The 25301-nt window shown below is 36.6% G+C and overlaps 1 protein-coding gene across 1 annotated transcript; it reads right to left on the bottom strand.

Annotated features, from left to right (window-relative positions):
• Window positions 1-953: 953 nt before the first annotated feature.
• Window positions 954-25223, bottom strand: FASTKD1 (FAST kinase domains 1). Its single transcript, XM_070956917.1, has 16 exons — window positions 24884-25223; window positions 21735-21745; window positions 21163-21559; window positions 20267-20335; window positions 18802-18927; window positions 16231-16626; window positions 14161-14271; window positions 13148-13279; window positions 11497-11983; window positions 8304-8418; window positions 5673-5801; window positions 4804-4935; window positions 4364-4477; window positions 3619-3757; window positions 1862-1976; window positions 954-1649 (listed from the first exon to the last, which is right to left on the bottom strand). Exons 1-16 carry the CDS (start codon window positions 24952-24954, stop codon window positions 1551-1553), a joined length of 2643 nt encoding a protein of 880 aa, XP_070813018.1. The 5' UTR covers window positions 24955-25223; the 3' UTR covers window positions 954-1550.
• Between the last annotated feature and the right edge of the window lie 78 nt (window positions 25224-25301).

The following is a 25301-nucleotide window of genomic DNA, read 5'->3' as shown; positions in this document are numbered from 1 at the left end:
CCGTTCGAAATTACAACAGCATTGAAAAATGTGACTTGGGAGCATCGCAGCACTGCTGTGGTCACGTGATTTACATTTGGATGCTTGGCAAGTAATTCACATTTACGAGGGTTGCAGTATCCCAGGGTCATGTAATCCCCTTTTGCAACCTTCTCACAAGCAAAGTCAGTGGGGAAGCCAGATTCATTTCACTGTTACTAATTTCAGTGTTTTTCACTATTGTAAAAAACAAGTGTTTTTCACTTCACATTTCACTATTCATTTCAGTGTGACTAACTTAACAACTGCAGTGATTCACTACAACTGTGTAAAATGGGGCAAAACTCACTTCACAAATTTCTCACTTAGCAACATAAATTTGGGCTCAATTGTGGTCGCAAGCTGAGGACTACCTATACTGACTCATTTAAGAGGCATACTATTGTCTGGTTATTTTTGCCCATCAATAAGAACTGCCAGAAGCAATAATCTCCAGGTTCCATCGGTGAGGCGATGCCAACTGGTTGGACTCCAAAAATGTGCCTTCTCTGTGGCTGGCCCTGCCTTTTGAAACAAGGTTCCGCATAGTTTCTTGAATTTTAGGGGAAAAAGACCCCCAGCTTTTTCAACAGGATATGGGACGGGGCGACTTTTGATTCTGTCAATGTATGTTGTTTGGATTGCTGAGGGATATGTAGACATCCTTACTGTTGCTTAGGTTAGCCTATTTTGAAATGTTCTTTCCTGTATGTGTACCTATTGGCTATTAAGTGACGTCACATGATGTATCATTACTTTTTTGTCTTTGAGGAGCCGGGGTGGGCATGGCCTGCACCTGACACATCCAGCTGGTGGGCTGCCAGTTTGACACCCCTGACCTAAATAAATCAAATTCTGCTTGGCTGGCCTTGCATACGCAAGGCAACTAACCATAAAAAGTAAAGTTCGCATTATAAATAATTATGAATGGCAGTTCAAACTGAATCAATAGCAGTGCAGCTTTCCAATGGCTCAGGAGTTATATGAGAAAGCTCTTCCCTGAATGGCCAATAGTGGGATGTCTTTAACAGTGGCCCTTCAGCTGCCTTTCATTCCTGGAGAAGTTTGTAACAAAACAGGAGCCCCTCATGTCAGGTCAGAAAGCATTTAGGGCATTAGCAGGGAAAATACATACCTTTAAATTGTGCCTGACATCAGATATCAACTATTGCAAGTCTTCCAACATGAGGATAATAGATTGGGTACTCGGTAGCAGCCTAATTATTAGATTTTGCAACAAAAGCAACTTCTAAGCACTCCTCAAGGATAGGCTCATATGCTGTGCAGCCTAGTAGTCAATTGATATAACTTAGGTAATTTGCCAGGACAGGCTGGCCAAAAACGGTCACACCTCGTGCAAGAAATGTAAATTGTGCAATGCACTTTGCCCTCTGCAATTCCAAATACGGATATCTCCAGATGCAACATAAATAGTCTTCATTAAAAAAAAAAAAAGTTTATTGAAGGCTGAAAATAATTAATTTTCAATGTTACAGTCTGTATAAAAATTGTTATTTTTTTTTTCCTCCATACTAGGATATCAAAGCTTTTCCCAATACTTTTTTTTCTAAATATTCAGTCTTTGCTTCCGTGGATGACAATTCCATGGAATTCCATTCATAGTGAGGGATCTGAAAGAGAAGTATATGATTAAAATGAAAGTCCATTATTACAATGTTATTCCTATTTCATCCCTTCCTCTTTCCTCAAATATATTATTTACATGAGTACTTTAAAGTTGGTTGCTGTCTTTGGGCAAATGGTGAGTATTTATTGTAAGAAAAATTATGCAGAAAATTCTGAAATGTTATTCAACTTTTACAAAACAGAGGAGACACCTTACCTGAACAACTTGATAACCAAGAATCTCTAAATGCCGCTTTTTCATGGCAATATATCCTTTGACATGATTTGAATTTTTGCAGAAAGCTTCTGAATCAAGGAATTCCACAGCAATCCTGAATTAAATACAATTTCAAATTTATTTTCATATAACCAAAAAAAATATAGCTTGCAAATATTTTATAATCACTTTATGTACTCATGACACCTGTTGTATTAATGAAAACCCCAAATTATAATTGTAATTCTATTAATTATACATAATTTTAACACTGGTCTGCCATTAAAAATTAGCATCTGATTAAGACTTCTGAATTGTTACGATAATTTAGCTGTAAAGCCATCTTTTACAACACAAGAAAAGTTATATTTATCTATAACTGGCTTCGGTAAGTATTACCTCTCATCTTAAAAATTTTGTCACAGGAATTAAAAAAAAAAACCCACCTGTTGTATGCAGCAGAAATGTAATTATATCAAACGTATTGCAAGTTGTTTTATGCCAAAATAATAATATCCTTTAATCCTAAAATCTAAATTACTTGTTACCTGAAATTTTGGTGTGGTTCCCTGCAATCCTCTGGCATTCATTAAATAGAACACAAAGTTGTTTTAGAATTATCTTTAAGGACCAACTGTTCAAAAGGTACCTATATTATTTTTTGTAATTTTATTGGCAAGTAGCTTATTTTTATTTCACATATAAAAGCTCACTAGTACATCATTATTCTGTAAGATTTGATTCTGCTATGAATTTTATGTAAGTGATAGGCCTATGGATATCTGTTCCGTTCAGAGTACGTATGTCTTCTTTGGATTGAATTCTGATTTTATTTAAATGATATCACTTATACAACAATATATATATGTTTGTGTGAATTATGTATTAAAGTGATAGACTTTTCTATAACTATCTTCAAACCGGAGGTTGCACCAGTTGTCCCCATTCCTTGATCAGGCTGTCACTCATGCCTTAGTCATCTGCCCAGAATGGACTACTGTCAAGCGATGTACATGAGATTGCAGTTCAAGAAAAGGTACGTGTTCTCTCGATCAATGAAGAGCTCTGTCAGCTTCACTGGTTGCTGGTTTGTTTCCGGGTTCAATTCAAAGTGCTGATATGTATGCTGTGCAAAGTACAATGACCTTACATGCTATGGGGCTGGGTTATTTGAGGAACTACCTCTCCCTAGTTACATCTACCCATCCCATCAAGTCCAACAGAAGAGGCATATTATAGGTCGCGTCAATAAAGGAGTGTCATCTGACAGGACCCAGGAGGAGAGCCTTCTCTGGCCGGGCACCTGACGTTTGGAATATAATAACCCCGTGAGGTTAGATAGACCCCTACCACCCTGCCTTTGGAAACTCTGACGTCATGGTTTTGTCATTATGCCTGGAATCTACAAATTGGTTATACTCTTAGTAATGTATGGATTGCATTCTTCTGCAGATTATGTTTTATGGTTTACGTTATTTTAATGGTTTTTATTTTTATTTATTTGTTTTCTGTTATCTGTCTGTAGAAGGCACCCAGAGTCACCTATGTGAGATGGAAAGCTATGTAAGTCAAATAAATACGTGAATAAGAAAAAAAAATGCAATCTGTCTAATTAAGATCCCTGTTCTTATTACCACTTGAGTGAAATTGTAAATACAATGTGCCATCATCTGCTCAGAGGACTGCCTGGAATTGAAAATCTAGTGAAAACCCTTATTGTCCTGCATTACCATAACATAAAAAAAATACATGATCACCTTTGAAATCCTGGTGGTAGCCTTTTCTTTCCATAGGAGTGACCAGCTTCTGTACAACCTATGTTGTCTGAATTAGGAACGACATGTTGGTCTATATATGGAACAGGTTTCTTGTGTTTGTCAATTATAAATTCAAAATCTGAAAGACACGAATGGCTATCAGCAATCTGAAGCTGAAATCATACCCAATATTATTTGCAAATAGGCATTACTTCTGCATCACCAGAATAATATAAAGTAGGACTGTGCCGTGTTCGCGGTTGAAGGCAATGAAGTGCTTCAGAGCATTTTGAGGGCATGAACGAAAAAGAGCAGCGATGAAGGCACCAGGCTAGAAGTCAGGAGTCTGTGAGTTCTAATCCCACCTTAGGCAAGAAAAATGGTTGCATGACCTGGGGCCAGTCACTTGCTCTTAGCTCTACTCACCTCACAGGGTTGTTGCTGTTGTGGGGAAAACAGAAGGAGGAAGGAGTATTGTGTGTTTGCCACCTTGAGTTACAAAAATATTAAGGTCGGGAAATTGAATGAAATGAATGAATGAGGCAGCTGCCTGGAACTTTTAGGTTAACTAATATGCAGCTGCAAAAATTAGACATGCGCCGAAGAATTGCTCTTAAGAGAAAAACATGCCTAGTCTTCAAATCAAGAATGTCATGCTCCTACAAGATCATAACCATTTAGACAAAACTCTCAAGGCTTGCATAAAACGAAACAAGTGTTATACTCTGTTTTTGAAACAACCCACCAATTCTATAGTAGTAAGAAGTGAGTACAGAACATCTGGCATAATGGCTTCTTCCTAGGATTTCTCCAAGTAGTATATATATCTGCTGTTGCAATAGACTGAACGACTCAGACTCTAGGGAAAAAAAGACAGCCAAGAAAACAAACACCAAGTTAGAAATACAGAGGAGACCGAACAAAGCTCCCTCATCTATTATTACATAAAGGCAAAGTTATCAGAGGCTTCCCACCATCTTTGCCTATTTTTTTTAAAAAAAGATCACACTTCTCCAAAGGCAGCAGATCGAACATGACAAAGAAGATCTTTAACTTCATAGCAGGCAAAGTTTCTAATTTTGCCATATCCACCCAGTTTTATATATATATGTAAAAAGATTCAAAGGAATTGTAGCCTTGATGATATTTAATGCTATTAAACTGCCAAAAAATATAAATATTCACTTTTTTCCTTCAGCTGTTCACAGAAGCGTTTATGAAACCACGGAATCTGAAGCTCGGGGCACTCCAAACACACAGCTCGATTCAGCTCCATCAGCTGGAGGGTGGACTTCCTTGCTGATTTCCATGGTAGAACTGTTTTTTAAAAATCCAGAAGAAATAAGCACAACAAGGCAATGTTTAGAATATAACCATGAATATAAAAAGAAAGGCGACCATTTTTTAGACAAAAAAATTATCACAAATGTATTAGTATCACATTACTTACTTCACTATGATAGCTAAGTACAGGTATCATTGAAGAATTCATAAATTAACAACTAGCACTTCTTTTTAAGAAAAAGAAACATGCTAAGATTAAAACAAAACCAATTTCTAAAAGTTAAATTCAGGGAGTACTGAATCCATACAATTTTGTTTTACTTCATGTCAGCTTCTGAAGAAGATCCTTGGCGACAACCCCTCTATGGAGGCAGCTACACTTAAATAAATGTAGCAAAAGTCAACAGCATTATACTGATTTTTATTATTTTTTGTTAGAATGTTGTTAGAATGTTTATTGTTTTTGTTAGAATGCATTCATGGAACTATTAGCAGCTGTTTATCCATGTGTGAAAACACAGCGGAAACATAAAGATCAAATATATAAAATGACTGGCAGCTTGAAGTTTTTCCTTTGTTTTCAACTAAGAACATTGTTGAAATGCAACCTATTTTTTAATATACAGATATAAAAGATTTATTTGAAAAAAAAACTGTAGACAGATATAGGAAAACTGTAGGTGAAATGTATACTTCAATAGGAACAATGCAGATCCAACCAATATAAAAGTTGTTTCTGAAACCCATCAAAAATAGAAATTAGCACTTACTTTGAAGCTCAGTATCCAACTTGGAGAGAAACTCTATATTAAATATTGCCTTTATCATTTTCTGTGGAAAATACCCAGAAGAAGCCAAAGCGTAACCAAGCAATACAAGAAGAGAAGGTTCAAAGAGTTCTGTAGAAAATAAATATATTAATGCATAATATTAAAAACATTATTTATCTAAAAGTAGTACAGCAGATAGGAAATATAAACCCTGATCCCAAATTTTCACACAAATGTACAAATTGAATATAATTGAGAACATTGATATGCATTATCTGAGAGCTAAATACTTGGCATTTTTAAAAGGTTTAGATGTGAGTAGAAATAATATATTTTGCAACCTTATTGTTAATTGCTTTATTTTAGCAATGTTTTTAGTTTCATATATTTTATTCTACCAATTTATTAAGATTAGGGGTCATAAAATTGGTGTAAAGAATGAATGGAAAAAAGCAGCTCTGAAATTGTTTTAATATAACTTTTAATTCTTCTCAGTTTTGAAATCTCTATGCATTTTCCAAACTATAAAGCATTTCCCAAACTATAAAAATTTTGTATGACATCACAACACTTTCATTTTCTTTTCTTTCCCTTTCGATATTTCCGTTTTTTATTTCTTCAAGTTATTTGCACTGCTCCTCATTTGAGAGATGCCCAAAATGTTCTATAATAATCTAAAAACATTTGAGATTACCGGTAGAAACAAAACAATCCATTGCTAAGAAATTAGGAATTCGTGATTGAGGAAAGCCAATATAACAGCCCTTTAGAAGATACATCAGCATTGGCACTTACTGTTGTTGAGAAATGTTTTAAGTGCATTCCACCATGTACTGTACAACAGAAGCGCCAGCTGTCAACCCTGAAGCGAACATGGCTGAAGCCATCTTTGAGGCTTCAGGGTTGCCACAAGGAAGAAGAAGGGACCGGGGGGGGGGGGATAGATAGCTGGGGTTTTGTAGTCAAAACAAGAAGTTTTGCTGTGGGAACCAAGGACATTCCAACAGGTGATTGGGCAGAGGAGGAGTGGAGTAACCGAGCAACTGGCCAGCACCTCTATTGGACAATGTGATTAATGACTTGGAGGAAGGGGGAAGGTTTACTTTTTAATCAGGTGAAAACTACTGAGGGGGAAAAAGTATAAAGTTAAATATTGATTTTTAAATATGATGCATTAATGGTTGATTAATCCTTTTTGGTTTTTTAGTTTATGTACTAATGGTTAATTATGTTGATGATTATCTTTTAAAAATTTTAAAAGTTGGAGGGAGGAATAATGAAGGGGGGAAATTTAGAAATTTAAAAAATGTAGAAATTTAATTAGTGAATATCTAAGGTTTATTTTTTGTTATGAGATTTCAAAATATCTGAACTTTGAGAAAAGTAGGAGGGGGAAAATGTTTTTAGGTTTGAATGTTTAATATTTGTTAATGGTTTTAAAACTCTTAGAGTTATTGGATTACATGCTACTTTGAGTCTATAAAAAGGGAGGTTGATGAAATTGTAAAAGGGGAGTTAAGGGGTCTTGGGAGTTATTAAATCTTGCAGTTAGCTAGTTTATTTTAGCGAATGTTTGGTGAAATCTATGCCCTGTTTTTGTTCTGGGAAGTCGGGGGTGGGGGGTGGTGAGGAGGGGTTGAAGATTGAGTTTACCAAGGATTGATTTTTTTTTCTCTCTTTTTCTTGATGATAGTTTGAATGATTGTTTATATTGTATACTTGTTTGATCAGAAAATAAAAACTTTTTATTAAAAAAAAAAAAAAAAAAGAAAACGGCAGGAACTTTCAGAGTTGGTTTTCACCAGTTGTGCCAATATGATGTATCCAATGAATTGTTCTTTAAGGAATCTACCTGCCTCGGACTTCTGCTTTCTATGGGTGCATTACTTGGAACGCTCACACCAGCATGGCACAAACAACTTAAACTTATTTGTCAAAATCCTACCATCAGTACAATCATATTGTGTGGATAAATAATGAATAATCAACATGGAAGGAAGGGCATGATGGCAAATATCACTCAATAGGGCAGGACCTTATTGTTTTGTTCATTGGGCTTATGTTTAAGAGAAGAACAGATTCTATACCCACATTCTCTCCATGTAACTAATTGTAAGAACAATTATACTTAATATGCATATTACGCCTTTATTTGCTGAGTCCATGCCAGGGGATTGCTTCTTCACAAATTTATGAAGTTTTGCATTCATGCTTATGGCACTTTTGCAATGTATTTTCTAAAACTGAGCAACTTTGTAAGCATCCTTAGAGAAAATAACCAGTTAAAATACTCTTTAAAATCCATTATTCATATTTAAAAAGGTCTGTTTTCAGTGGCCATTTTAATGTAGTCCTACTTAGAACTGTAGTTATTTTCAAAAGTTATAGAATGGGACAGTGCCCACATCATGGCTGGTTCTTTAAATTTCCTCTTCAATAACATTTAATAACATTCAGAAGTTAGGATATTCTCTATGAAAACAATGAAAGAGACCAAGTACATCTATTTGCTTTCTTTCCTTTTAAGAAAGAGACAGAAACAGAAGAGTTTATAGCTTGACATTTTCTTTATATGTTCATTGTCACTTCTAGAAAAATATAATTTGACAATAATTTTGATAATCAACTTACCCAAGTGAAGACTGATATAATTAATGCAAGCCTCAAAAAATTTCTCAGCTTCAGGGGGTTCATAATTAAATAAAGAAAATAGAACAAGAATAACATGTACTTCTGAATAGTAAATCTAGAGAAAGAAAAGAAAATAGGAGAAATCAGCTCAACTGTTTTTGTCAGTTTTGTATAACAGTCAAAAACCTACCAAATTTGAGATTACAACTATCCGTCAACCTCTCCAAGCGTTCTTAAAACCAAGGGGAGAAGTTTTTCAAATATTCTGGTCCCAAGAAACTTTGATACTTCTAACTAGCACTTTTAATTATGCTCTGAAACAGAAGGGTAGCTCAAGAAGCTGTTGTAATGAGGCAGTCATGCTTTTCTAATCAGCTCCAGTTGTTTGCTTACTTGCAATATTCTCAGCATTTTTCAAAGGCAAAGGCCTTTGAATATTTAACTAAGTATTTGTCACTATTGATGTGGCACCTCAACAAAAGATATAGAAATTTGTTTTAAAAACAGAATCCCATCCCCAGCAAAACCTGGGCACGTAGGTTCAGATGACAATTCTGAAATAAACCTAAATAGAAAACTTCACCCTAACAATCATAACCTGAATTCTGATTTCATTTCTGATCTTCAATTTATAGACATTTGTAAATGAAGGAGGAGAAAACATTTATTTAAAACAAATGATTGGGTGGGAGAAGCAAAGGGCTGCTTAACCAAGGATGTGTGATTTCAGAGAAGCTGGTTGCTTGGTGGATTTTAACCCTTTCTATGGCAGGAATTGTTTTATTTCACCACACACACTCCCACCTTCACTTGCTTCTTTCCCTCATCTCCATCCAGTTTTGTTCTCTGCTTTCTCTTCCCTTTTCAGTACATTTAGATGTTATTACCGTAATCCACTTCCATCCTAACTTTTTTTTCTATTTCTGAATATATATGTGTGTACACTGTGAGTTTAGTATGTGTGCAAGGAAGAGAATGCAAATGAAGAATCAATTAATTTAAAAACATTTCAATGCAATTAATTTTTAATCATTAGTTACTAATTCAGTTAATATTAATTAAGCATTTTTTCCACAGCCCTGCCCCTTTCGGCGTTGCTTCTGATAAGTAAATACACTGGTGTTTAAGTGTTCGTGAACCCCTTTTGAATTTTCAATATTTCTGCATAAATATGATCTAGACTGTGTTTTCACACAAGGCCTTAAACTAGATGAAGAGAACCTACTTAATTAAGTCAAAAACATTATTCTAGCTCAGGGGTGGGCAAATGTGGCCCTTTTACATCCTGTGGACTTCAACTCCCAGAATTCCTGTGACATCGAAGCTGTCTCAGGAATTATGGGAGTTGAAGTCCACAGGTTGTAAAAGGGCCACATTTGCCCACCCCTGTTCTATCTTATTTATCTATTGAGGGACACCCATCCAGAGCTATATATTTGTGTGGCAAAATTATGTGAGCAGAGTCAATCTCCTGAATCTAATTTTGGGATGATACTCAGGTGTGAGTATGGGAGGCCCTGGCTTATTTAAAGAAGAGAATTCTGGCTATTCATAATCCAAGTCTGATTTTCACAGCACAGCTATGTAGAGGTGTGTCATGGCTTGAACAAGAGATTTCTAATTTGCTGAAAAACAGTTGTTGATCCTCATCAGGCTGAATAAAGCTACCAAACTATTTCCAAAGTTTTGCATTCTTTTTCCACACACAAATTTGTACCATAACTTGAAAATGAAAATGCTGAGAAATCAGGACTAGTTCAGATTAAATATACACATTCAGTTTCCACTGATTTCATTTGAATTTTCCTATTTAACAATAAATCAAATACTCATTATTTGAGGTTGTATACAGGTAGTCCTTGATTTACAACAGTTCTTTTAGGGACCATTCAAAGTTACAGTGGCAGTGAAAAAAGTGATTTTTGACCGTTTTTCATACTTAAGACTGTTGCAGCATCTCCATGGTCATATAATCAAAATTTAGATGCTTGGCAACTGACTCATAGTGATGACCGTCGCAGAGTCCGAGGGTCATGTGATCACCTTTTGTGACCTTCTGACAAGCAAAGTCAATGGGGAAGCCAGATTCATTTTACAACCATGTTACTAACTTAACAACTGCAGGTATTCACTTAACAAATGTGGCAAGGGATGTTGCAAAATGGGACAAAATTCACTTAACAACTATCTCAGCAACAGAAATTTTGGGCTCAATTATGGTCGTAAGTGGAGGACTTCCTGTATATTCAATACTTCTATATAATGCTCATCATACAAATCTGTAACACCGTAATTCAAAATATATGTATTTCTGAACTAAAATATATTTTAAATTATTGAAAATCTGTATTAAACATGGTTTAAAGGAGGAGCTCTGACAATTCAAGTGACTACAAATTAAAGTAAAAAAAAAACACCAGAAAAAGAACAGTACAGAAATATAAACAGGTATGGTATTATACAGCTGGAATTAGAAAAAAACAAGATTGTACCAGAAACATGGAAATAAAATAATAGAGTTTGAAGGGACCTTGTCCAACCCCCTGCTCAAGGAGATCCTACACCCATGATGCCAGAGGTGGCACGCAGCACGCACTCTATGGGCATGTGAGCCATTGCCCAGCTCAGCTCTGCTGCACATACGTGCGTGCCTCCCGCCAGCCAGCTGGTCTTCAGGTCTCTGACACGCATGCGCAGGGGGTGAGGTGCATATGGGGAGGCGTTTTACATGCACGGGGGGTGGGGCACATGCGGAGGGGGTGCGCAAATGCATAGGGGATGGGGCGTGTGCATGGGGGCCACGTGCACATTGCATTTTGGGTGTTCATGCACGCGCACACATGCATTCACGCAAATGCGCGCACACTCTGGCAACTTGGTCCGGAAAAGGTTAGCCATCACTGCCCTACACTATTTCAGACAAACTTGTGAAAGCAAGCTATTCTATTGGTTGACTGCTCTCACCATTAGAATGAGAGCACTGTATGGCATTACCTTTTAACAAATTATATTCTTTGGGCACGAAGTCCACGTTTTTTATATAACTAGCAGGGGTCCTTAGACCCAATTTATATGCCACAACTGAACCTTCAGTGTGTACAGCAAATGCTCTATTGCAGAATTGCAGCCCTTCCCTCATTACACACTGCCCATTTCATCCTTCTCAAGAGAGACGCAAGATAGTCCTTTGTACCTGATCAATATGTTCAGTGGCAACCGCAGCTATTCTGTCCAGTAACTGTGTACAGCGGTAGTTGGTTCCAATGAGAAAGGATGCACACTTCACTACATTTGATAGTGTAATCTGATCTCTCAGCTGATGTAAAGCAGCTATGGTCTTCTCGAGGAGCACTTCTTGAAACCATTTCCCATGTAAGTATTTTAATTCCTTCAGCAAAAGATCCAAATTATTCATTCTCTCAAGTCTCTGAAATGCGCAACTGTTAATTTTTTGCAAAAGTGATCCGTATGGTGCAGAATAGCTTTTCTGATTTGTCTTATGATGTTTCATCCATTTTAGGAGATTTACGGTAAAGCTGCTGAGCTGATTCAGACTGCACTGAGGTAGGACAGCATCTATTTGAGTAACTACCGCTTCATCCACATAAGGAGAAGGAAGATTAGAAAGAACATGAACCAGCATGAGGATATCAGCGGGAACTCTTTTAACTTGTAAATGGCTGGAATTGAAACAACAATAAACAAAAAAACACATTAATAAAATAATAAATACATAAATTGGGGAACAACAATTAATTAAAAAATGAATGTACAAGATAATATGTGTACCACATATGTTTTTACTACATGATTTTCAGATAGATCACACGCATACTTGTTAAAATGTGCTGAGGACTACTTTCACAGTTATCATGCCAGAAAGCTGGAAACAAGGAACAAAAAATAAGCAACCAACAGTATTAAACTTTTATTAGATAACTGAAACCATTATTTCTATGAATTTTAGCTAAGAATTTAATGAAGGAATCTATTAAAGCCATAACGGTAAAAACAGTATGTTTAATTAATGTATGTCCTTTATTTCCAGATGATGTACATATATTGCTCTGAGCATAATTTTACAAATGAAAGACACTATACACATACACGCATATACATGTATGTATATATGTATGTATAAAATTTAGAGAGAAGGGCGGAATTTACAGAGGAGGGTAAACTGTCAAAAAGCAGTACATTGAGTTTTGATTAATAGAGGGACATTTATGTAGATGCCACTCAAATAGAAGAGAAATGATCCAGGGGGGATGGAATGTGGTTTGTTCGTGTACGTAACAAACACTTGGAAGTTCAAACAGAACTTTCCAGGTGAGTCACAGTCTATTTGAACCCTACATTAATACGGAAATACAATATGCATTGAAATTTGGAAGGAGATATTGAGTCCAAAACGTTCATTTTTATTCTTCAAATAGCTGTCACCACAATTTTTATGAAAATTTATTTTAGAAATAATTTATTTTCCAGATATTGTATGAGTGAACTGGTGAGCCAATATCAAATAGATTTATAGAACACTTGCTCTGTAGAAATAAAATGAACATTTCTATCGGGCAAGTGTTCTGTGAATCTATTTGTAAAGCTGTATTAAATTTACAGACCTGTGCAGTTCTGTCACTTGTTTGAATCGGACCCACCGGTATATTTCATTAGTGCTCAGCTTTGATGTGTAGGTTTCCTAGAAAATCTGAACAAGACGGATTCACCGTTTTATATTCCCTTACACTCATCAAATGTTTCTAACCCTGTGAAATACAAGCCCGAATTAATAAACTTCAAGTCTGAGAAACTAGATGTGCTGGGGAAAAAAAGTACCTTCTTACCAGATTGACAATTGTTGTAATTTGGAATATATGTCAGATTTGGGCCAATGCAGCATGCCTAGCACATTTGTCACTCTCAAAAGCTCGTATGCTTTATACCGATCCAAGTATTTGTGAAGGAGAGATACAATCCTGAAAACCAAAAAGATATACATTGCAGTATTAAGTTTCAAGTTAGAATGTTCTTTAGAGTGACCCGTTGTTATTCATACCAGACAACAAGCAGCAAAGTACAATTTTAAAATAAGTGGACCTAATCCATTCTCTTGCAGCAATTTGTATTTAATTCTTAGGATTTTTTGGCCTGCCATATAGTACAGTACTGTCTGGAATAAAAATAACATCCTGGTTAACACCATTATCCTAATCACTGAACTTCCACCCAGTGATGACAACTGGAGTTTTACCCCACTTCAATAATGTCCTTCCGTATTTTGAGATAATTATTCTGAAATAACATGCAGTTCCATATTAGTCAATCTAAGCCCCAAGTATTTAACCTTCTTCTCAATTTTAAAACCCGTTTTATTCATCAGGGTTTCTTGATCACACAGTCTTATTTTTAACTGACATCTTTCTTCTTTGCTTATTTACGGTATTTTAAATCCAGCTAATGTATTAAAATCTTTTGGTTTCTTTCATTAAATATTCTAAACCATTCTTGGCTTCTTGTATAATCGAGATTAAAGCATCAGCAAAAGACCCTATTTTATAAGGCTTTAAATTTTCAAACCTATTGTTTTCTCATCCTGCCTGATATCGCTCTTCAAAACTTTTAGAGCTAAAATAAAAACTAGAGGTGACATCCTTCTCTATAGCATGATCATAAGTGTGTCTAGCTGATTGCAAGTTTTTACTTCAAAAAAATCCATTTAGACTTGGGGTATAATATTAAGTAAGTACTATAACACGCAGTGTTATATGTTGACTAAATTATACCCAGACAGATGCTCACAAAAATAAAGAAAAACTTAAAACACGAATAGGATTCCTATATTGTATTAGAGGATTACTTTTGAATCAGTAGTGGATTTCTGTATTGTACTTCTTGCATTTTTTCTGCCACAATTAACGTTTGGTACCCATCCAAATTATCTGCGATTAGTAGGATCTTTTCACTTAACCTAAAAAGAAATGCACATATATTTATATATTCATATGTTTCTGATAGAAAACCTGCCTGAGCATTCAGAGAATTCATCATTCTTACTTTTAAAACATAGTATGCTAATCAACCAAGAACAAATTTTTACCAAAGAAATATTTTGAAAGCCATTGAAAAGTGTAGAAATTCAGATGAATATCACAGTTAATTTTCTGCAAATAAAAAACTGGTGAAATTTTCAAGTCAAAGTTTATTAGGGATTTTGACCTGACAGCAATATGAAATATTTGCTACCAATTCCATGTGTGCAAGTGTGCGCCTACTGACTGCTTTACAGGCAGTCCTCGACTTACGAACCCTAATTTGGTCCAACGTTTCTGTTGCTAAGTGAAACATTTGTTAAGTCAATGTTGCCCCATTTTATGATCTTTCTTGGGACAGTGAATCACTGCAGTTGTTAAGTTAGTAACATGGTTGTAAAGTGGATCTGGCTTCCCCATGGATTTTGCTTATCAGATCACAAAAGGTGATGGCCTGACCCTGGGACACGCCAACCGTCATAAAAATGAGTCAGTTGCCAAGCGTCTAAATTTTGCTCATGTGACCATGGGGATGCTCAATGGTTGTGTGAAAAATGATCGTAAGTCACTTTTTACAATGCATTGTAACTTTGAACAGTCACTTAAGGAACTGTTTGTAAGTCGAGGATTGCCTCTACTTCCGAGCCTAGCCCAAGTTTTTCTATTACCTGAGAGTCTTCCATCTTTTCAATTACTGTGCTTCCCAGGAAATAAGACCCAACCAGAAAATAAGCCCTAGCATGATTTTTCAGGATGCTCATAAGCCCTACCTTCCAAAATAAGCCCCAGTTAAGATCATTAGCGTGCTTCCCCCTAGGCCTCTACCTCTGCCTGCTGCTTGGAGAGCCAGCCCATTGGTCACAGCGCTCAGACTCACCTGCAACCACAAAGTGTGCCAGCCAAGAGGCTGGCCGGCTGCTGCTGCCTGACACTGTTGACTTCTGCGTGCTCACTGCCTCCTGTGCTGGCCATGACCCCTGAGGCCTGATAATCTTAACTGGGGCTTATTTTGAGGGTAGGCCTTATATTACGAGCATCCTGGAAAAATCATGCTAGGGCTTATTTTCTGGTTGGTCTCATTTTCAGGGAAACACGCTAGTACAATCCCTGTCCGGCAGAGTGACGGCAATTGGAAATTAGAAATCAAATGTAAATAAATGTATGCCATGCATGCAATACAACAGCATTGCTTTTATTTTGAAATCAACTTTTTTTCCAATTTACATATGTGCATGCGTGTGTGCCTATGCACCTTCACGGCCCCAATTTCTCATTAATTGCCCCTCCCCCACATCTAGCATATCCCAAACAAATATATTAACAAGGAGTGAAAAATAGAATCATCGTAGTAATTCATCCTGTAGGAACAATGACTTTCACACCCCAAACAGAAATATTTTGCTAAACATTGTAACAAGTTTTTTTTAAAAAATAGCAACATAAACCAACATAATTAAAGAAATATTTTTAGATATAATTGACAAAGTTCCACATGACTTGTGGCCATTTGCGACACCTGCTTGTGGAAACGCTTTTCAAATGCTGAATTTGCAATAATATTTGAGTTAAGATTTAAAAGGAAAAGAAGAAATTGGGATATTTTGTTTTTGTTTTTGGTTTGGTTTGGTTCAGGGAAGGGAAGGGAAGGGAAGGATAATTCACCTGGATACAGGCAATCATTTATCTAGAAGCCGGGACCACAACCTGCAAAGAATGTAATTCCTTATGAAGATAATTCATTAACGCTTGACATTTTGATTTCCTGGTTTACAGCCTATATTTATGAGGAAATAATCTCTCAATAGCAACAGTCTATATGTAAGTCATAATTTCAACTTTTTCATTACTCTTAAAAAGACAATACACAAATAAATCAGCAAAACAACAAATACACTTACTCTTTTTGCATTTCTTGCTGTACTATGGGTGCAAGATGAACGAACAGTTGCATGACGTTCAATGGATTATTGCAATTATCTTTATGTTCTATCAGCTTTTCTTTGGCAAGTAATCTAAATTCGGTGTTGTTGAATTGTAAATTCTGGTAGAGTCCAAGAATGATAGAAATGTCCTCAACACGTAACTCATGTGAATGCTGGACAAAAATATTGTTACATTTTTTCAGCAGCGGCCAGTGCGGAAAACTGACATTCCGGAGAAACTGTACAAATCGCCTGGCATCATTGACTGAGATGTTTGTTTTTTCAAACAAGCCGTCTGCTTTTTCTGTTAACCGTTTTTTAAAATTCCATGAGATAACAGGAGATATGCAGTTCATTACAACTGACAAAGCCCTAAAAAAACATATTTAAAATATTATGCCTATTCATTTCATCAGAAAAATCTAACAATGCTTAAGAAAACGGCATTGAGTAAAGAGAAAAAGAGAGGGTGGTTTTAAACAGGATCTATTAGAGCATTTATGTTAAGTAACTACTTGAAATTGGGAGCAGACAAATGTTACATAATAAAGCTTTTGCCTTTCAGCAATGCTTTTCTTCTTTTAAAAGAAACCCACCTATCTAATTATTTCTCCTCATTATGAAGACTACAGTGCTTACAGGCAAAACAACTAAAAAGCATTCATATGCACGTAAGCTCAAGTGGGACAGTAGCTAAGATTGCTCCATTGAAATTAAGCTTCACTGAGTTTATTGAAAGGGGCTTATTTCTGAATAGATATGTGTGGTATAAGACAGGGCTCCCCAACCCCTAGGCTGTGGACCGGTACCAAGTCATTGGCCCATTAGAAACCAGGCCGCCTAGCTAGAGGTGAGCGATGGGTGAGCGAAACTGCACATGCAGTTTCTAGGGATCTAGAATCCTCCTTCCCATCACCCCCAGTCTGTGGAAAAATTGTCTTCCATGAAACTGGTCCCTGGTGCCCAAAAGAGGACCTGGGGACCGCTGCTATAAGAGATTGATTTGAAAAACAATGTACCCCTACTTCAAATCACAAGGCTATCTTACTCAGCTCAGCTGCACACTGCTACTGAAGTAATAATACTGATTTACAGGCAAGTTTACATATGGTTAGGCTTAGGATAAATGATTCTAGACAAAAAACATCCAGCTAGCTAGACAAGATTCAGCAAGCTGGGAGACCCAGAGCCATGTAATGCTTTTCTTATAACATCAGCCATCCCCAATTAAAAAGCAAGCAACTCCTTCATCATTAAAAAAACAAACAAACCCACCAATCAATGAATAGAGACATTAACTCGTATTTTAAATTACACTTGAAAGTACTTCAGGCATTATAGGCAGTTCTTGACTTATGAATGGTCTGTTCAGAGTTATAATACACCCCAAAAAAGTTACTTATGATTTTTAAGTATAATATGTTGCTCCATCCCCACAGATACATGATTGCATCTTGCAGATACATGATTGCATTTTGGGTACTTGGCAACTGGCTCACATTAATGGCCAGTTGCAGCATCCCACAGCGACACGACTGCGTTTTGCAATTTTTAGGGTCATTTTCTAGGAAAATATGTCTATTGAATAAGCTGGATGTGGACCACATTATTCACTTAATGGCCATGATGTCTTGCTTAACAACTGTTGTAAATATGGTCATAAAATTGAGTTCAGTCATGAGGTGACTCAACTTACAACCAAAATTCCAGGCTCAATTGTGGTCATAATATGAGGGCTACCTCTATTTAAAAACCCCAAACTATGTTGTCTCCACAACAGGGCACGTTCAATTATACATCAGTTCTACAATAAGCTAAGTTGAGAATATTCAGTACTAACTGAACTAGTATCAACTAGTTCAGGGGTTGGCAACCTGCGGCTCTGGAGCCGCATGTGGCTCTTTCACCCCTCTGCTGTGGCTCCGTCACTCAAAATATGCGTCACAACCGCTAATGTGCGACACCCGCCTCCACACTATTTATTGAGCTTTTCAACCGCTGGTAGGCCAACCATGGATAAATCCAAGAAAAGAAAAGTTTTAGAAGAAAACAGAACGTTTAATTCAACTACATATGCTAGTTTTGTGGCCACTCAAGAAATAGTCAAGCACAGGAAGGGTTTTGTGGCTCCCGGTGTTTTCTTTTCTGTGGGAAATGGATCCAAATGGTTCTTTGAGTGTTTAAGGTTGCAGATCCCTGAATTAGTTGATACTAGTCAATATTAAACTTCTTTCCAGGCTCTTTTAAGATCTATGTACTACACACCCAAAGCTGTCTGTCTATATTCGTGTCAGAAGTTGGGTTCATGGGAACAATGAGGACATGCTTTCCTTATTAATTCTCTCCATTTTAGGGGTGTCAAACTCCCATTGTCACGGTAGTGTCATGTGACGTATCGAGACTTTTTTCCCCTTTGCTAAACCGGGTGTGGCCGAGGCCAGTATGTGACGCATCCAGTCTATGGGCCGGGAGTTTGACAGCCCTGCTCCATTTAATCTATAAAGACCCGTGAATCTATGGCTAGAATCTTTATTAAATAAAAATTACCTTGAATCCTGTATGGAATCCAATTTCTTATCTACCACATTAGCTATTTCACCCATGAGTGGACTATGATGTAGATGCTGTTCATGTACACACAATGAAAATTTAGATAGCAGAGGTGGAGTCAATCTGAGGATCACAAAGACAATAAAGTTACTGTGCCAAAGGCCTACAGATAAACTAGGTCAATTTTTGCTATTTCTCCATGAGTACTCTATATACTTCCTAAGGAGAAATTTGCAGCTTAGAACCTTAATCAAGTAAATGTAGAAAATGTAGAAAGCATTCAATAACTTCAGGGTATAAAGCAATTGGAATTAGTTGTCACCATAAATTCCAGTTCAAATACCCACCTACTTCCTCTCTTTAAGGAATTGCTATTAAACTTAAGATCAGTTCAGCTCCAGCATAAATGCACCCTTAATATGCTGAATTCAAAGCACAGGTAGTCCTCAACCTGTTCATTTAGTGACTGTTCGAAGTTACAACGGCACTGAAAAAAGTGACTTATGACCATTTTTCACACTTATGGCTGTTGTAGTCTCCCCAAGTCACATGATTTACATTCGGATGCTTGACAGCTGACTCACATTCATGACGATTGTAGTGTCCTGGAGCCATGTGGTCCCCTTTTGCGACCTTCCGACGAGCAAAGTCAATGGGGAAACCAGATTCACTTAACAACCATGTCACTAATTTAACAACTGAAGTGATTCACTTATCAAACGCAGCAAGAAAAATCTTAAAACGGGGCAAAACTCACTTAACAAATTTCTCACTGAACAACATAAATTTTGGGCTCAGCTGTGATCATAAATTGAGGACTACCTGTACATTTCCTGCTTCAGATCTAAATACTGTGAAACTCTAGTATTTGAGGCTGCTCAGTGCTTCAGATTTAATTTGGAAAAAGTGCTGCAGAATGCACAGGACTACGAATAAAACATCTGACTGCCTTATATTCTTCCTACAATTTCTGCTTACTTAACTAGTCACTCACAATTGACAACCAACAACCATCAGGGCACATCCTTCACAATCAGTAGCTATCGAGGATATGAGTTTTTTTACTCCTCAGAGCTGAGCCCAGGGTTCCTCAGAATAAGCAGATGGCCCCTTCGTCTCTTCCCCCCACTGAACTTCACCAGCAAATTTTTGTTTGCCCTCAGTTTGGACAAACTCCAGTGAGTGAATGTGGAATTCAGAATTGCGGTCTAAAGTTACTAATATTTATTTTGAATCAATAACTATAGCAACACAATCTTATGTGGATAGTTTCTACTTTTAACCTAATAATCCACGCAAATTTATCTAACGTCACAATTTGAGCCACCAACGTTCTATGAGACAAGAGAAAGGATTAAAAAATATTGCTGCTAGTGCTAATTTTGTGAGATTTATTCTGAGCGTGAAATATTGATTTTCCAATTAATAGGAAAAGGAACAAACAGATAAAAAATATACTTGCTCGTTTAATCGCTTCCAGCCTTCTATAACCAACTCTTCTACAAGTGAGTCGTGGGCATCAACATCTAACCTTCAGAAGGAATAAAAAGTGAGCCAAACAAATTTTCATAGATGTTTTAGAGTTAAAGAAATCTATATACTGATCAACAAATTGTAACTTGGTAGCATATACTGTATTTATTTTTGTTACACTACGTACATACATACATATATACATGCATACATACATACATATATTATTGCTCTGTATTTTGTATTCTGATATGGCCTTATGGCTGAACAATGAAATATTATTAATGGATTAATGCACCGAAGTTGGACAGAGTGCTATTTTCTTCTTTTCAAAATATACTTTTTAGCATATTTCTGAATTCCCCCCAACCCATAATGTAAAGTATTTTTCTAACTGTTAATAAATTAAATTACACATAACAACACTTAAAAGTATGCAACAAAACTTGTTCATATTCAACCTTGTGATGAATATGAACATCAGTAATTGACATTCTTTTCTATATACTTGAGGAACAAATGGGATGCTGGAGTTCTATTGCATTTTACTTCTGGAGCATTTCCCCAATTTTAAAAACTGATCTTAACTTTTATGCGGCAAAGATAGAGCACTGTACTTTATCTTGATTACACCTCTGTTTTGTTCCTTTGGTTTTTTGAAAAGTACATATATACAATCTTTTACAGCTGCTATAACATGATTTTTATGATTGCTAGATTGAACTTTTTCAAAAAGTATGAATTCTATAAGCAAATTTTAACACTTAATAAGTTTGCCTGTGCAACAACAGGATATTTCCCTATATGTATACAAAAGCGATTCATTCTTAAAAATAAAATCAGACAATGAAAGCTGTGATTAAAATTAAATCTCATGCTACTTACCAGAGCACACTATATAACACATCCACCAATGCTTCATCATCCATACATTCAATCTTATTTTCTGCCAAGATGCGAAGCACAAAAAACTGAGAATGACTTCTTATATAATCCATAGTTTCTGATGACCAAGGCCTCTTCTTTTGAACTTGCACAAGTTTCTTTATTGCACTTTTCACATGTTTTTCAGAGAGTCTGGCTCTGTTCTTGGATACAAGACTGAACACTTGGTGTTCATTTGTAAAGTTATTGAGTTGGTTCAACAAAATGTCGCTGCTCCAAGTTCGACAGTTAAAACATCTTGTTGCAATTGGATAAAAACGTCTTAGGCAAAGCATATTCGTCATTTGGATGGGCTTTTTCTTCCAAGGGCATCCAGGACTTCTTTCTTCATTTCTGACTGCCAAAAGCATACATGAGGAAAAAAGAAATGTTATTTGCAGATATACAAATTTTATTTCCGTTACCATATAATATGAAGTGATTGTGGGAAAAATAAGAATGCAAAAGTATTTGTCTACCAAGATATATTTTTATTAATAAGCTCCCCCATGCTTTAATTAAATACAAGATACTCTTATTCAGACTAACTATAAAAACTATAGTAAGAAACCATAGTATTCACATATCTTGTTTTCCTCCTATTCTTACGCTTGTTCTGGCATAGCAGTGAGGAGGAATTTAGGGAGTTTAGCATAATTTGGAAATTGACCCTAACTTGTCATGACCTCTAGCCATGGGTAGCCATGCAATTATGTTTCTATATCCCTGCCATTCTGTTTTTGTTTTGTTTTGTTTTATTTTGTTTTGTTTTTTCTTTAATTTATATGCCACCCTTCTCCGGAGACTCAGGGTGGCTTACAATGCGTTAAGCAATAGCCTTCATACTTTTGTATATTTATACAAAGTCAGCTTATTGCCCCCACAATCTGAGTCCTCATTTCACCTACCTTTGACAGGATGGAAGGCTGAGTCAACCTTGAGCCTGGTGAGATTTGAACTTGCAGTAATTGCAAGCAGCAGATGTTAATAACAGTGTGCCTTAGTCCACTGTACTAACAGGCTCCTCATCTCATTCTAGGTATTCCAAATGGAGGCCTATGATGGATTCTATTTCCCTCCATCAATTCACACAGTCCTTCCTATCATGTAGAACTAAGTCTGGGTTTTTTATAAGAACTATCATTATTATCATTATTGATTGAACATATGGGGTGCTGTATCAGTCAGGCTTCCACAACTTACAAAATAACGTTCAAGAAAATTAGATTAAAAAAATAAAAAAATACTGTTCAAAAAAAAAAAAAGACGATGCCCAGGGTTTAAAAAAAAAAGTAGTACAATTGAAATATCCGCCATAAGAAAAAAAAATATAAAATTAATTCAGAACCGTGGTAAAACTGAAAATACAACACAACTGATCACAAAACCAAATATAAGAAACGATAATTGAAAATGGATTTGAAAACATGGAATTTTAAAAGCCAAAGTAAAAAAAAAATTATTTGAATACTCAGAGTAGTAATTTTACTTTGAGGATTTGAGGAAACTTTGAGGAAACTTAACTAAGTTTGCCTTTCTATCATTACTACAACATTTTGCCTAGTCTGAGGAAAAACAGGTATCTGGCTAGCTCCGAGGATATAGAATCAGAATCAGAAAGCTTAAGAGCAGGTTTGCATGACAGGTGGAACCTATTGGGGTGAGAACTATTAATGAAATACTAATCTGGTTGTTCAATCCAGTCAATCCAGCAAATCTAGGGCAATCCTTTTGTAAGACTGTTCTCATTTTATACAACATCCCAGTCAACTTTTCTGCTTTATTTCCCATCCAGTTTTTAAAAGAAATGAAGTATTTATGATACTTAAATGGGGGTGGAGTAGGGGGACTCCCTATACCTTTGTTTACCATTCCATGTGCCTCATTTTTGCGAGGATTGAAAACAAATGTGAAAACAGGTGGCACCATTAGATCAGCCCTGTTTTCCATCTTCTTCAACCTCTCATGTTTAACTCCAAACATTTTGTCTGGATCCAAATTACCAAAAAGGTGGCAACTTCCAGGAGGCAGCAATGTGGCCCAGGGATGCATAGCCTGACTCCTTCCTTAACATGAGATTCAGAGATGTTCAAAAGGTAAGGTGACGGCCATGTGGGGAATAGGCACAAGGCCTGTGAGGTCTCCATAGGGCAGGATGGGCGTGGGGGGGAGAGCCAGGAGGATGCTGCAGTGTTCCTGTGATCAGTTTTAAGAGCGAATGACCATAGGGAAACTGCAGCACCTGTAACTTCAAAATGAAGTTGTAAGTAGCTTTGGGGGGGACCTGTCATAAATTTGAGTTCCCATTATATCTCGAGGATTACCTGTACCCTGATTCGTTTTAGCTACAACTTAATACAAGGTTGATTTGAAAGATATGCCAAATTCAAAAGTAATCCAACTTTCCATGTTGTGCAAATGGAGCTTATATTCAGAAATGTGCATTTAAATCAGATTTTCTTGGCTGAAGTGAACTCTAAGAGATCATTGCCAAAGAAGATCATCTTACTGCAGGACAGATGAAGTCCAGATTCCTTCACAATTACAATATTTTTGTTTTTTGAAATGAATAAAATAAGCATGGCGATTTTAAAGAACTGCAGGTGGCTGCTATGTCTACAAATTCAGAATGATGCATAACTCCGGCATATAAGAGCAGGAGACATTTGTCATAATTAAGAAAATCAAGAGAAAAATATTAGTTTGGCCATTTCTTTGATTTAAAGCAGACGTATCCAACCTGCTGCCTGCCTGCGGTGGCACAAGATCATAAACCTTTAACTTTATACACACATATATACAGTTAATATATATGTGTGTGTATAAAGTTAAAAGTTTATGATCTTGTGCCACCGCAGGCAGGCAGCAGGTTGGATACGTCTGCTTTAAATCAAAGAAATAGCCAAACTAATAGCTTTCTCTTGATTTTCTTAATTATGACAAATGTCTCCTGCTCTTATATACCAGTTCCTCTTCCCTCAATGCGGCCCCCAGGCAAGTTGGACACGCCTTACTTAAACATTGAACCATCATAGCATCAAAATTAAAATATGAATATGCATGGTATTTCCCAAATGATTGCTGGGTAATTTTAGAAAAACTTATAAAACCCTAAAGAATTAATGGCTTATGTTTTTGTTAATGTTACAAACAGTGGCTTAAAAGAGAATCGTCTTCATTTCATGAAAACTGCATAAGAAACAATTCAACAACAGCGAGCATGTTCAATATTTTTGTAATAGCATGTATTATTTTCATATTACACCAATTATTGTAAATATATGATTTACATTTCTGGCACCGCTTCAATAGCCTTCTTACTGCTAAGCCCCACAAAGTTTCTCAGAGACACTCCCTGGTTCGTATTTTATTTTTTTATTAAAAAACAAAACAAAACCCGTTTTATTTTCCAAACGTTTGAAATTTTTATTCTTCCAATAAGTACACAATCTGCGACTGTAGCGAGTACCATCATTGCATGAAGGCAATACAACAAGGAATTTCAACAAGGAAGCATAACATGAAAAAGACAAGACAGCATCTGAAGCAAAATCTTTCCAGACAACTGCAACGTCTTTGACGAAGACACATATTTAAGGTAGGCATAAGAATTCCATCACAATCTTACAAGAAAAAGAAGAAGAATACAGCACTCTCTCTCATCTAAGCAGTTAAAAACCACCTTTGGCGATGGAAAGCGGGGATACGACCTTCCGATACGATGTACTCGACTTCGCGTGTATCGAAGCGCATTGCTTTAGATGTGGAAATCAATACCTAGCTGAACTCTGCACAAACCGCTGAAATTCTCCCCTCCGTAGGATGCAAGATACAGCAGCCCGCCTCTTTCTCCAGGAGCGAATTAAACCCATGCGGTGCCCTCCGAGCGGCCATGCTACCAGTTAGCAAGGTAGACGCCCCACGAATGACCCGCCGCCGGCTCCTCCTCGAAGATCACGTGGTGCAAAAGCCACTCTGGTTGAGTGAAAGCCTCCCGCGGAATCCCGCCTAAGGTACAAAAAGCGCCTTGAGAATCGCGGCCCCGTATCCGGCCGTTTTAAAAATAACGAAGTTAAATCGTACTTCCTCGGCTTCCGTAA

This window comes from Pituophis catenifer, unplaced genomic scaffold (genome assembly GCF_029215685.1).
Source record: "Pituophis catenifer annectens isolate HBS135680 unplaced genomic scaffold, rPitCat1.0.hap2 SCAF_1, whole genome shotgun sequence".
NCBI classification, from domain to species: domain Eukaryota; kingdom Metazoa; phylum Chordata; class Lepidosauria; order Squamata; family Colubridae; genus Pituophis; species Pituophis catenifer.
The sequence above is the reverse complement of the archived record's forward strand: the minus strand, read 5'-3'. Positions and strand labels throughout refer to the sequence as shown.